The 14,205-nt window shown below is 38.1% G+C and overlaps 1 protein-coding gene across 1 annotated transcript; it reads right to left on the reverse strand.

Moving 5' to 3' along the window:
• Positions 1–2,049: 2,049 nt before the first annotated feature.
• On the reverse strand, positions 2,050–13,983 carry LOC113109868 (PAX3- and PAX7-binding protein 1-like). Its single transcript, XM_026273676.1, has 18 exons — positions 13,601–13,983; positions 13,042–13,170; positions 11,156–11,338; positions 10,675–10,893; positions 10,318–10,418; positions 9,579–9,802; positions 8,976–9,165; positions 7,493–7,616; positions 6,602–6,704; positions 5,513–5,628; positions 5,229–5,428; positions 4,986–5,136; positions 4,765–4,886; positions 4,467–4,543; positions 4,265–4,331; positions 4,023–4,169; positions 3,733–3,887; positions 2,050–2,772 (listed from the first exon to the last, which is right to left on the reverse strand). The coding sequence occupies exons 1-18, from the start codon at positions 13,860–13,862 to the stop codon at positions 2,655–2,657; spliced, it is 2,688 nt and encodes an 895-aa protein (XP_026129461.1). The 5' UTR covers positions 13,863–13,983; the 3' UTR covers positions 2,050–2,654.
• Positions 13,984–14,205: the final 222 nt, after the last annotated feature.

Genomic DNA, 14,205 nt, shown 5'->3' on the forward strand with positions numbered 1-14,205 from the left:
TGGCACTGGATGCTAGGAATGACCCAGAAATATATTAAAAGCAAATACCACCTGGGTGTAGAAACTGATAAATATAGTCTCAATTAGATAAAGATAACATAAAACACTTTCGAAAAAGTTGAATTTCATCAAAATTAGAGATTTCAGAAAATCTACTCCTGCACAATAAAGATATGCATGTATTTTCTTAAGTGGAAATAATCTTAAGTGAAATCTAAAACATGAGATATAGTGTCTGACAAAAAGCAATAATTATGTGATAAAACATCACAATTTTGAGAAGTCAGTATGACAAGACAAAAATATAAGTCATAATTCCAAAAAGTGCTTTCATATTTTTCATCATTTAATATGTGTAAACCGCATTTATGCAACTGCACCTTTAGTATCTCATAATTTTAATTTATCATAAAGACTTTTATCTTGTGTGGCAGAAATTGGCAGCCATATGCAAGTGACTTAAAATGAAACAAGATATCAAAAGAAAAAAAAAAATGGAAGGGCGGCACTAATGGGTTTGAAATCAAGACGAGACCAGACAAGTTTAGACTAACTTCTTAAAAGGAACACTCCACTTTTTTGAAAATAGGCTAATCCTCCAACTCCCCTAGAGTTAAACAGTTGAGTTTTACTGTTTTCTAATCCATTCAGCCGATCTCCGGGTCTGGTGGTAGCACTTTTAGCTTAGCTTAGCATAGATCATTTAATCTGATTAGACTGTTAGCATCTCGTTCAAAAATGACCAAAGAATTAATTTTTTTCTCTTTAAAACTTGACTTAAAATTTGATCGTATATTAACACCAACGGAAAATGAAAAGTTGCTATTTTCTATGCTGATACGGTTAGGAAACAATACTCTCATTCCGGGGTAATAATCAAGGAACCTGGGTGCTGCAGCAGGTGCAGTGATATTATGTAGTGCCTGAAAATAGTCCCCAGCTAGTTTTTGTAGTTGCAACAATAGCACAGTTGCTGAGGACTATTTTCAGGCAGCAAAGTTCCTTAATTATTACACCAGAATGAGAGTATTTCTTAGCCATATCGGCCTAGAAAAACTCAACTTTTCATTTTCCGTTGGACTTAGTACACGATGTAACTACAGAAGAGTCGAGTTTTAAATAGGAGAAATATAGAAACTCTGTGGTCATTTTTGAGTGAGATGCTAACGGTCTAATAAGATTCAATGATCTATGCCAAGCTAAAAGTTCTACCGCCAGACCCGGAGAACGGATGAATGGATTTGAAAACGGTAAAAATCAACTGTTTAACTCTAGGGGAGTTGGAAAATCAGCCTATTTTCAAAAAAAAAAAAAAAAAAGAGGGGAGTGTTCCTTCAATGTGCCACATTTCCCTCCAAAGGTTTTATAGGCTGCCACAGACTCCCAGCCAGAAACAATAAGAGCCTCCATACCTTCAGTGACTGGCCCTAAAACTAATGAAAAACCTCAAGGGGAGAAAACAATTGTATATTCATTATAAAAAAATAAAAAAATAAAAATAAAAAAAAAATACTGCTGTGCTCTCTGGCTTGGGTTTGAATAAATGTTTCTATAAAATCTGAGTATATATCACTTTGTACCTCAGGCTAAAGCACAGGTAAATAGCCACCTGAGGAAACTGTTGACATAATTGTGAGGTGTTTTATATGCAAACTCTTAACTGCATGTAAAAAAACAATGGTATCCTTAAATCTTTACCATAATATGGACTGACTAGTTATATAAATGGAAGCATGTTTCAACTATAACAGTAAAAAAAGTATGCATTTGTGAAAAAAACAACGTATAAATCAAAGAGACATTGAGTCATAATTACAAGTTGTAATGACAATAAATCTCACTACATGATACAAAGTTGCAATTATGAGAACTATACCTTTAAAGAAATCAAATTGCAATTGTGATAATTTATAATAAGAGCTGTGAAGTGTAAAGTCACAATTACTACAGTTTATTTTGTTTAACTAAAGCAGAATCTAGCCTATATTTTAAATCCCAAATTTCCAATATTCTTTTAAAACCAGCTGTATGTCAAGGAAGGAATTCATCCTGAATATTAACAACACTTTATTTATGCAAATAAAACATTTCTAGTTTCAGGAAAACAACAACAAAAAAGAAGTACATTCGTTACTGTAGCATGTGGTTTTGTTTGCCCGCATGTCATGTTCGTTTGATTAGGGATGAGGTTGGCACATGAGCGATTCAAACTCTGCTTTTATGATGGGCACAGATGCTGGATCATTCAACCCATGGCTGCTGTACAGAAATATTCTTTGACCAATTACAATATGCAGTATGTAACCTGCTCTCAGAGATCAGCTTTAGTGCAGTCTTTGTCGAAGGGAAAGAGATCTTTTCTCCTATGTAATGATACTGCAGAGTGATGGACAGTTTAAAAGATGCATTAAGAGAATCCATCCATTTAAAAAAAATGAAGTAAAAAGAAGTTACCTCAGGAAAGGGATTACAAAAATTTTAACACCCCAGAGTGCACTTCAAAACCCACTTTCACTGGATTTCAACTGTACTGAAGGAGAGACATCACTAGATTCCACCAACGTGTCGTGTCCCCAAAGAAAACCCTTCAGCTGCACAAATAAATGTTCAATATTCACAGTATTTACATGGGGAAGTTCATCCAAAAACGCCTTTCACTTGTTCACCAGAAGAGTCTTTATATCTTTAATGCCGTGTTCTGATGCAACTGCAATCACGTGGTCTAAAGCATTGAGCCGTCCCAGAAGCCTAACCACCTCCTTTATGTGTTCCCTATAGAGAGAAACAAGAACGGCATTAATATAAAACAAAGGGGTGATGTTTACATTGGACAGCCAGTAATATAAGGTACATATGTACTTGAATGCTAAATTTAAATTTTACAATGAAAACAGTTCAATGTCTCTTGAGCAGCAAATTAAAATATTTGAATGATTTCTAAAGGAACATGTGACACTGAAGTTAAATGATGTTGAAAGCTCAGCTTTGCAATCACAGGAATAAATTACATTTAAAATATATATTCAAAAAGTATCTTCATCTTTTAAATTAAAATATGTATTTCCCAATATTATGGTTTTAATAGATTTTGAGCATACAGTTAATTTCGTTAAAGTATGACGAAAATGTCCATTGATGAGCTTTCTTCCCATGACAATGATGAAATGACAATCAGATCAATAAACGATAACTGTGACTATATCAATCAACATGCAATATCGTTGACGAAGACTAGGCAAGGCAAGTTTATTTATATAGCACATTTTATACACAATGGTAATTCAAAGTGCTTTACATAAAAGAAAGTAAAATAATCATGAAGATAATAACAAAAATAAAACAAGGAATTTTAAAACTTTTAAAATGATTAAAACATTTAAAAACAGTTAGAAAATGATTTTACATAAAAATAATAATAATAATAAAACAGTGAAAATATAGTGCAATCAGTTCGGACATTGCACAGTGCTCATTCAACAAATGCACAGCTAAATGGATTTAAAAAAAATAAAAACTCCATGTGAAATGTTCAGCTTAAATGACAGTGTCATTCGGCCATTACAATTACTACTTTACATATTTTGATTGTTTTTGCTGGTAGAAAGAGAGAGTGCATATCTAAGTCTTAGACATTTATTTATATATCAAATAGCCTATAATAAATCAGTACAATAGATGAGGTAAAAACACAAACGAAACGAATCTCTCAAAGGACGATATTTCGAGCTTTACCTCACGTTTCTCTTCTCAACGTCTGATCCAGACACACAGCCACGGTAAAGACTGCTGGCCAGGTGTTTCAAATATCTGCAGAAGTTCTCCAGCTGAGGAAGAGTCTGCTGTCCTTTCAGACTGCTGAACCACTGCACAGGAAAACACTCCACCACCTGAGGGCAGCAGTGAGAGCCACGAAGTGCTTTGAGTTAAAGGAGGACTTGGTATGCAAACACAGTGTTCACATCAATATTAATTCCCAACTACACAACTGACTTGTTACATAAAAATGTGGAGACAAGTCATACCCTGCGGCATTTCTCCACATGTTCCTCGCTGACGTCTGTGGTCTGCAGGGCTGAGAGAATGTAGCGGTTTAGTGTGCTGTCCACGGCGAGCTCCTTCAGCACTGACGGGGACAGGATCCCATCCCAAATTAAGATATTCCCAAGTAACTGAACACAAGAAATTTGAAATTATTTCATGTTAAAATCAGAATAATCGATTCAAACGAGAACAGAAAGTCTATATAAGAATGACCAGCCAATACCTTCACACAAGACCAAAACTGTCTCTGGGAAAAGAGGTAAGGACCAGAGTTCTTGTTCTCCATTACACTGTCAGGGAAGAAAACAAAAATTACAGATCACACACCAGTTTACAAAACATATTCAGTCACGATCGGAAACTAGAGGATGTGTATAAAGAACAGCATATATACACAACAGGAGTGATTCAGCTTTTAACCTCACTTTTTTGGAAACAGTGGCAGGAAAATGTCATCATCAAGAGTCCGTCGAATTCTCATGACTATGGTCCTCAGAAGCTCCTGAAAACAGACAACTTCTAGTCTTAGACAAAGTCTTGTTACATGATTAAATATATGAACTTTCAATCATGTAGAACAGTTTACACAACAGGTTTTTAGCACTCGAGGCCTTTCAGTATCAAAAATAACACACATTTGGATTGATCAGGCTAGATAGAGATCAGACAAAAAGATAAAGAGTCTGTGGCTTTAATGCGTTCCAGTCTCATCGGTTCACTGACTTGTGTGTTGCGGTTTTCGCCGTGCAGCACAGTGGGATAGTCTTTAATCAGCCTCTGCATGAAAGTCACCAGTCTGTATGTCTGACTGCTGGAGAGCGGATCCCACACCTGATCCATCAGCACTGAGGGGGCAACAGGAAGGGCAGAAATCATGTTTTAAGGGTGTGATTTGAGTTTGACACGTTCTGAGTTGAAAAGAAATAACTGAGCCATAGACAAACCTGCTAGTTTAGGAAGCAGGACTCTTTCCACAATAGCAGGAAGCAGGTTGTTATCGATGTCTTTCTCTTTCTTTAGGGCGCTCTGCTCCTCACAGCCATAGAAGAGCAAAGACTCGAACCACAGCATGTACTCAAAATTAGGACACTCCACCTGCATGGCATAATTTTGGCACTTTAAAACAAAAACGTTCAGGTGATGCAAATCAGATCAGTAAGAAAGTGGAAAAACAGTATTCTCTGTACCTCCAGTGGAGACCATGTGATGAGCTGTAGTCGGATAAGGGGGTTGAAGAGTTTGGGAAGACACAGTCCGATGTAGGCGTCTCTATAGCAAGTGAAATACAGCTTTCTCCAGGTCTCAAAGTGAGACTTTATGTTGTCCAGTGAGTGGAAATCCTCCACGACATCCTCAAAAACCTTCTTTGACTCTATTAAAATGCGATCTGGAAATCAAAAAGATGAATTGTTCATTGAGAGTAGAGTAAACATTAACCAGCAAAAGTCGTTCCCATATTTGAGTTGGTCACCTCTCTCAGAGTTGAAGCTGGTGATGTCAGTGGACGTCTCTTCATCATCACTGGACAGCCCCTCCTTATGCTCGGCTCTCTTGCCGTTCTGCTCTCGAGCTTGTCTGCGACGAGTTCTGTTAGGAAGTGTTCAAACTAAATAAATACATTATAACTGAAATACAGCACAGAAACTCAAGTAGAGCAGATCTGGGTACTGGTTTTCTAAAAAAAATCTAATTTGGAGTTAATTTAAAGGGATAGTTCATCCAAATATAAAAATTCTATCTTTAATTACTCGCCCTCATGTCTTTCCAAACCTGTAAGACCTTTGTTCATCTTCAGAACACAAATGAACATATTGCTGATGAAATCCAAGAGCTTTCTGACCCTTCATAGACAGTAACGTAACCGACACGTTCAAGGCCCAGAAAAGTAGTAATGACATCATTAAAATAATCCATGTGACATCAGTGGTTCAACCTTAATGTTATGAAGCTACCTGAATACTTTTCTTCGATGCGTGTTCACGAGAGTACCACAATGCATGCGTGTGCATCCTCTGCTTGTAAACAAGTTGCAGCGCATCTGGGTTCTACGTCAGAACACCAGCTCCTGCATCAGCAGCACCACACGCATGCACCCATGTCGTGAATGGCAGCGGAGAATGAGAAGGGAAGACAGTTTTTCTGGACCTTGAACGTGATAGTTGTGTTGCTAAGGAAGGTCAAAAAGCTCTTGGATTTCATCAAAAATATCTTAATTTGTCATGTGAAAATGAATGAAGGTCTTAAGGGTTTGGAACAACACAAGGGTGAGTAATTAATGACTGAATTTTCATTTTTGAGGGAACTATCCCTTTAACTTGCTAACCGTAAATAGTCATGTGTCACGTATATGCATTACTGTATCAAAAGTAGTAATTATTCAACTAATGTACTGTATTGATATACATTAAGAAAAAGCTGAAAGTGTACCACCTTTCTGTTGTTTGCCAAACATTTTTGACCATTACAAGTTAGTTTAAAACTAATATGCATTACAATGACAGAGATGACTAATTTATACCAAATGTATTTAAACCAAAGTCGTATGTATGTGAAAGTATACCGTCTGGCTTCTCTTTCAGCTATCCTCCTCTGCTTGGCCAGCTCCTGATAGGCTGTGCGATCTCTACCGAATGAATCCAAGTTAGGGGCCATAACAGCCTTACCTGAAACAGAAAAACCAATATTAACTCACAGTAAAGCGGAGCTTCCCAGCCTATAATGACAGATTAAATATTCATTAATACCTACTCATTAATATCGCAGATGTTCGAGCATTACAATTTGAACTCCATGCACAGTGATATTTCACAAAAACATGAAATTTTAATTTACCTCAAGATCAGAAACTGTATGACTTTCTGTTGAACACAAAAGACAATATTTTGAAGAATGTTGGTAACCAGTCTGGTAGCCATTGACTTTCATATTGTGGAAAAGAAAATTATGGAAGTCAATAGCTAGCAGCAACTGTTTGCTTACCAACATTATTCAAAACATTGTCTTTTGTGTTCAACAGAATAAAGAAAATCATAAAAGTTTGGAATAACACAAGAGTATCAAAAGTTGGTTGAACTTTAACCAGTTATGGTTTTCCCCCCATTTTTATGATATCATCAGAATTAATTTCCAACAAGAATTTTGAACTACCTGCTCAATTTTACTGGAGTGAGAGATGAAAACTCTCCTCCGAAACACTCACCTGCTCAGCATCTTAGCAATGTTTCAGTGTACACACTGACCTATAAGAGGCCGTGAGCTTTCACCATCCGAAAGCCACATACACTTTCACGTGTCTCAATCACACACACACGCGCGCGCACACACACACAGGACAATCTCTTTGTGTATTATTCTGATGTGCATTCAGTCACAACTGTATAACAAAAACGTGAAGGAAAAAAAACAATAAGGCCATTCAAATAAAAAATAAAAACCTTCAAGATGGACTGACTTGAAAGGCTGGAAAACTCCGACGATTCATCTTTAATATCATCCTGTCTTCTCTGGACGAGACGGGACGCCCGCTGCCGCAGTAACTGGTGCATGGCGACCTCTAGCTCCAGAATAACAGGCACCTGAAAGATATGATGTTTTTGTGACAGCTGAACCAAAGACAAGGGGCTGGAGACCGAGACGAGGGGTTCGGTGTGTTCTGCTGTGGCATGGACGAGAGTAGGCAGCAAAACCAAAACAAATTAAGCCATAATTGATGAGCTCTGGACATAAAGCCCATTAGATCGGAATCAAAATCGCCTTCCCCCTGTGTTAGTTCTTCATGTTATGTATCTTATTATGAGCCCAAAAAATTGGCTGAGTAGTTTGAAACTTCTGTGAAAGACTTCCAGTTAGCCATTGCTGGTTATTTTTGACAAAAAGATTGTTTTAATGCAATCATTAAGCTAACATCCTGGATTTAATTGATAGCTTAAAAGGTTAACACTAAAAGGAAAATGATCATTAATTACTCGCCCTCATGTCGTTCCAAACCTGAAAAAAAACCTTTGTACATCTTCAAATTAGATATTAAGATATTGCTAAAACCCAAGCACTTTCTGACCCTAAATAGACCGCAACGCAACTGACACGTTCAAGACCCAGAAAGTTAGTAAGGACATTGTTAAAATAGTCCATGTGACATCAGAGCTTCAACTGTACTCTTATAAGGGTACGAGAACACTTTTTGTACACAACACCCCCCCCCTTAAAATGACACCTTCTTTCAATAATTTCTTCTCTTCTGTTCCATGAGGGTGAGTAATTAATGAAATTTTCATTTTTGGGGGAACTTTCCCTTTAATGAAAAAAAATGCATAGTTATTGACTTTAAAGGCGGTAAGCTTTACAGTAAGAGCAGTATAGCCCTTTCAGTATTTAAAAAAATGGTCCAACGACACTCTCAACTATCTAGTTAGCAACCTAGCATCTAACCAATTGGAAGTCTCACACCAAAAAGTCAGAATGACCTATGATTTTCTAAATAAAGTGACAATTTCCCAACTAATAACACTTTTGATGATCTGTTCTCCATGCCCCATCAAAGACACCAGAAATTGTGTATATAGTGCCTCTTTATAACTGAAAAAAATGAGGGGAAACACTGAGAAACCATCTCTTGATGCATCTTACTGTGGGAAAAAGATGGAAGATTACACCATAAATCATGAGCTGATAAAAATATGATCAGGTGGACTGCTGAAAATTCATAGTTTTGTAAATGATCATCTTAAACATGAACTATGAGTATATGAAGTAAGGTCATTTTATTTTAAAAAATGTTAAGGTCTAATTAACTACACAATGCTGAGTCTGACACAGGCAACATTCAATACACTTCAAAATTAGTCACAAAGAAATATAGTACCAAGATTGAAAAAAAAAATGCAAGTCAGTGAACAAACGGCAGCAACTTTAAGAACAAATGCATTCATTCTTACCTTTTCACTGAAACACTCAAGCAAGTCTCCAACATACCCTCGCATTTCTTGCAAGAATCTATATTTGTCTGAGGAGTCTTGTGAGGAGCCCTCCAGGAGCTGGATGGTCTTTTTCGAGGCCTCCAGCTCCTCCTGGATCTGCTCAAAGCGCCGGGCATTGGACTCGTGCCCATGGCGCATGAAGCTCAGCCTGGCACACAAGGGGAGTCAAAGAGAGATTTATTATTAGTGATATATGGGGACGTCACTAGGGCCGCTCATGAAGACGGTTTTGGCTAAAATATGCAATGAAGTCTGTAAAACAATTGCAGATTTTAGTATCTGCAAATTACACCACCTTTAGGTTGAAATATTACACTTCAGCCTAACATGGAGATGAAATATTGCACACAACAGCCAGAATTAATTGCCCTGGCACTACGCAGGAAGTCCAAAGTGCAATTTGAGAATCGTGAACATTTATGGAACGCATCAAATATATCTGGAAAACACAAACTTAGTGTTTGTACATTCAAAATCCTAGGAAAATCCAACTAGGCAGATCTGAACTTGCAGTTTGAGGAGATAAATTGGCCAGCGATGAGCAGGCAGTTCAGACCGTACCTGTCTTTGAGACGTTTCTTTACCAGATCTGTGGTTATAGGGGTCAGGTCACAAGAGGGAATGGGATAACTGGGAACTGAGGGCTCTGCTTTCAAAGGCTTGCTGTTGTCTGCTCCAACTGTGACAGCGTAGCTAAAGGGCATGGCGTAGGATGCTCCATATGGCTGTGCATCATAACTGCCTTGGTAATACATCGTTGGGTCCTCGGATTGGGTGGTTTGGACCTAAAATATTAAAGAAAGTATATGCCATTAAAAGGATCAGAGAGTCAACATATACACACACTCTGTGTGTTAATTACACTGCCGTTTAAAAGCTTGGGGTCAGCTGTTTTAAGATTTTTTTTGAAGACTGCATTTATATAATCAAAAACACAGAGTTAAAACCCTAATAAGGGTTCATCTTACTGACCCTAAATATGTATGCACTGTTTAGAGAAAAAGGAAAAAAGAAAAAAAAATTACTATGACTATAGAGTTACTATTGAGACTGCTGACAAAAAAAATTCTGATCTTCTTTACTTGAATGATCAAATTTACATTAAATTAATGCATTTAGCAGATGCTTTTATCCAAAGCGACTTACAGTGCATTCAGGCTGAATGATACATGCCATAGTTATTTCTTTATTTTAAAAGAAAGAAATGTCAAATCAAATTTTAGGTGTTCTATTGCAATAAGCACTGACAACATTTTTAAGAAGGGAATCAATGGGAACAGTAGTTACTGTGCCCACTCACCTGTGGAATGCTAATGCCCTTCCTGATCTGCTCCTGCTCCCAGCGACTCACTTCCTCATCCTGCCCATTATCTAGAGCTTCATCATCACTGCATTCAATACCTGAACCCCAACACACACACACACACACAAACACACACACATTCAAAACAAACACTAAGGTAAGACCTTGATTCACTGCACATCTTTTCCAGTATGTGATTTCCCACAAAAGTCCTATTCATAGTAATTCAGTCTTTTTTTGTGACATGACATTTATTACAAGGACAGTCCGTCTGGAGATCTGGTGAACGGGGATTCCTAAAATTCGACATAAACAGGCGTTTCAGACGACTAGCTCTGAGCTTCATTCACTGACCGATCTCCTCTGCTATTTTCTGCCTCTGACTCTTCATGTTGACTCCACTGAAGACGATTCTCTTCTCGTCTTCGTCGTCACTGCCGCCGTTCTCATCTTCATGAGTGAGGCGCTTGTTTGTAGCCTCATTCTCGACCAGCGGAGCTTCACCCCCGAGCTCTCGAGCCATCTGCCTACGTTTACGAGCAGCATGAATGAAGGCGGCGTCGGGGATCTCGCCTGTTGAAACGCATCACAGTTATTGTTGGTGTAAACACAATGACTTAATTTCAAATGAATTAGTTCAACCGGAAAGAGCCTAAATGGACTAGAAGCATTTGCCATTTGGGGATTTTAACAACAGTGCAGTGTTTAGCAACATTCAATGTTTAACCACAATAACCATAAGTGGGTTCCAGCCCTGTATGAGTGTTCTCGAAGAGTTAAAACAGCCTAATCATGCTGACGCTGGTCCTGTGTCTAGATTGATGGGAGCTCTCACCTGGTCTGAGCGAGCTGAGAGCCGACAGAGTTTGGCTAAACGCTCCACCCGCAGGCCTTTGCTCTCCATCCCCCTCCTTTTCCTCAGTGCTGTCCACCTCCATTTCTTCTTCTCCCTGTTCACTGCTGGCTCTGCTCCCCTCCAAGGGCTCCTCTTTAATTGACAGATTCTGAGCAGGTCCGCCTGGAATGAACAGACTGGTGAGTGATAATACAAACTTACTTTGATCTTTGATCTTGAACTAGCTAGATGGTGCCGTGGTAAAGATTTCTGAGGGTTTGAATACTTTTAGTGCGTTTAACTACAATGGAAGAAAAATAACCCTAGAACAAATGGAGTCACACACTGTAAAAAGTTGGTGTAGAAAGGAAAAATTGTTGTGCAAACACATACAAAGAAACAGCCAGTAGCGCATTGAATTGAACAAAAGTTTTAAAGCAACTCTATGCAAAGTTTTCTTCATGGTTCCCCCCGTGTGGTTGATAAGCATAATTGTGTGTTACCAGTGTTGTAAATACTGTCGCTGTAAAAGCTTCCACGCTGTATTAAACTGTTGGCTAATTCCACCCAGGCTATGACTAAAATATGCTGTGAAGCAGGTCGCACTCAATCACGGAAAACAACAATGTTGCTTTAAGGCTGTAGTCCTCTTTGTCGCCATCTCTGTTTGAAACCTGCAACTGCAGTTATTTGCTAAATTATCTTTCTTGTGTGGGTTGTGCATCGGCATGACTGCAGCACATATGAATCTAATGTTTTGATGCGTGTCGTTACTGTACTTTAGATACTGGAATAACAGATTCTACCTCTTGGAAGTTTGAACCAAATATGAATTTTTACCTGATATTGTCATTTGAACTATTAAGTACAACTTCTTTGTTTACAGATGTGACGTAATGATGTGGTGGCATAATTGAATTTCCAGTGAATGCCTACCAGTATCACTCAAATTAGAATACATTAACGTATTTTTCGGACTATAAGTCGCACCTGAGTATAAGTCGTATCAGTCCAAAAACGCATCACGATGAGGAAAAAAACATATAAGTCACATTGGACTATAAGGCGCATTTATTTAGAACCAAGAGAAAACATTACCGTTTACAGCTGCAAGAGGGCGCTCTGTGTCTTCAGTGTAGACTACAGGAGCACTGAGCAACATAGAGCGCCCTGTCGCTGCTGTAGACGGTAATGTTTTCTATTGGTTCATTTCTCTCGGTTGGTCAAATTAATTTTGATAAATAAGTCGCACCTGACTATATGTCGCAGAACCAGCCAAACTATGAAAAAAATTGTGTGACTTATAGTCCGGAAAATACGGTACTAAAAACTTACCGTTGTGAATCGGGCTTAAGCAAGGCAATAGTTTTGAGCGTTGCCTGGTAATATACTTGCTCAAAAACTGATTTCGGATTACTTTTAAACAAAAGAAGTTACTGGTTGCCACTGACTCCCATAGTAAGAAAAAAAATACTATGGAAGTCAATGGCAACCACCAACGGTTTGATTACCAGCAATCTTAAAAATATATATTTTTTATGTTCAACATATGAAAGCAACTCATACAGGTTTGGAACGACATGAGGGTGAGTAAATGATGACAATTTTAATTTTTTGGTGAACTGTCCCTTAAAGTAGAAAAACCAAAATAGCATTTTCTTGTAAAATTTAATCTTTTGTAATAATCTCAATAATTATTTTATTTACAAGTTTGTAACACCTTTTTTTAGCTATAAAGCAATTCTCTAAAAAAAAAATCATTAATGCTTCTTTCTGATGAGGGTGCGTGTATGCATTTTTGTTTGTATAAAAATATACTTCATTTTATGTTTTCTTCAAAATAAAAAAAACATGACCAATATCATGAAAAAAAAGGAGTCTTGTACCAATTCGTGCGGTTTGATCCTGTACGGAAGTGCTGGTCTTTTCCAAATCCTCCTTGTATTCTTTCTTCAGCTGCTTGACAATCTTCTTGCTGTGGTTGGGTTTCTTCACACGGAACATTTCAGTCTCATCTAACAATGACAGGTATAAAGTGAAATTAGCGCTATTCACTGGGAGTTACATTGCATTGCAATGATCTTTTCAGGGTCCTCATACATTTTGATCAGTTAAATAACATGACCTTTTTATTACCTCCGTATTATTCCATATTTCCGTAACATTGAAATCCCGATTCTTACTTAATCATGAACATGAACATATTGGCCTTTAACCAATCATTTGTTATATTCACACATACAGAGGATCCTAATATACTAACTAATATATGCTAACATTAAATAGCTCGTGTTTTTTCTCGGTTAGTGGCTATCACTATGAGACGAACGGTTATAGAATTTTAATAGACTGCAGTTAGACAGTTAACTACACTGCAAAACTCGAACACAGATAATCTGTGAAACGTTATGTTTTCATGTTTCTTCAATGGCAGTTTATACGCACCTTCATCATCGCGGAAGCTCAGCAGACTCGCTTTTGGTTCTTCTCGGTTCTCAATCTTTCTCTTCTTCTCTTTGTTGAAACTGAGATCACAGTGATTGTTCAGCGTGTTTGCCGCAGGAGCGGGGCCGGTGCTGCTGGTGGACTCGCTCGGGTTCGCCGAGTCTTCAGCCCCGGGCCCGCCGCACGGCTGGCCCTCTTCTTTCTCCTCATCTTCAGAGTCATTCCTTCGTCTGAAATTGCACCTCTTGGCTTTCTTAAACATGGTGATGTAGTGTGCAACCCCTCTAGGAGAATATGTACAGACTGATTTTTAGATTTTTGCAGGACGCTAATGATGACAACAAGCCCACCATTTTGCCTTTGACGGAAACGTTGATGTGCCTCTGTGGATGTTTAGAAGCTGAGCGGCATCGGGACCTCGCTGCTGCCATCTAGAGGAGAGGTGCATACACATAAACCCAAATAGTGCATAAAACATCTGTGAGGAAATGGAAAATAAATATACTGAAAGAACACAACTGTGGGTAATTGATATGCGCGTAGGAAAACCAAATACAAAACACCTCAAAATTCTGCACTTTATCAGTTGCACTTATTATATACTT

The sequence above is a fragment of the Carassius auratus genome, chromosome 10 (assembly GCF_003368295.1).
Source record: "Carassius auratus strain Wakin chromosome 10, ASM336829v1, whole genome shotgun sequence".
Lineage (NCBI taxonomy): Eukaryota > Metazoa > Chordata > Actinopteri > Cypriniformes > Cyprinidae > Carassius > Carassius auratus.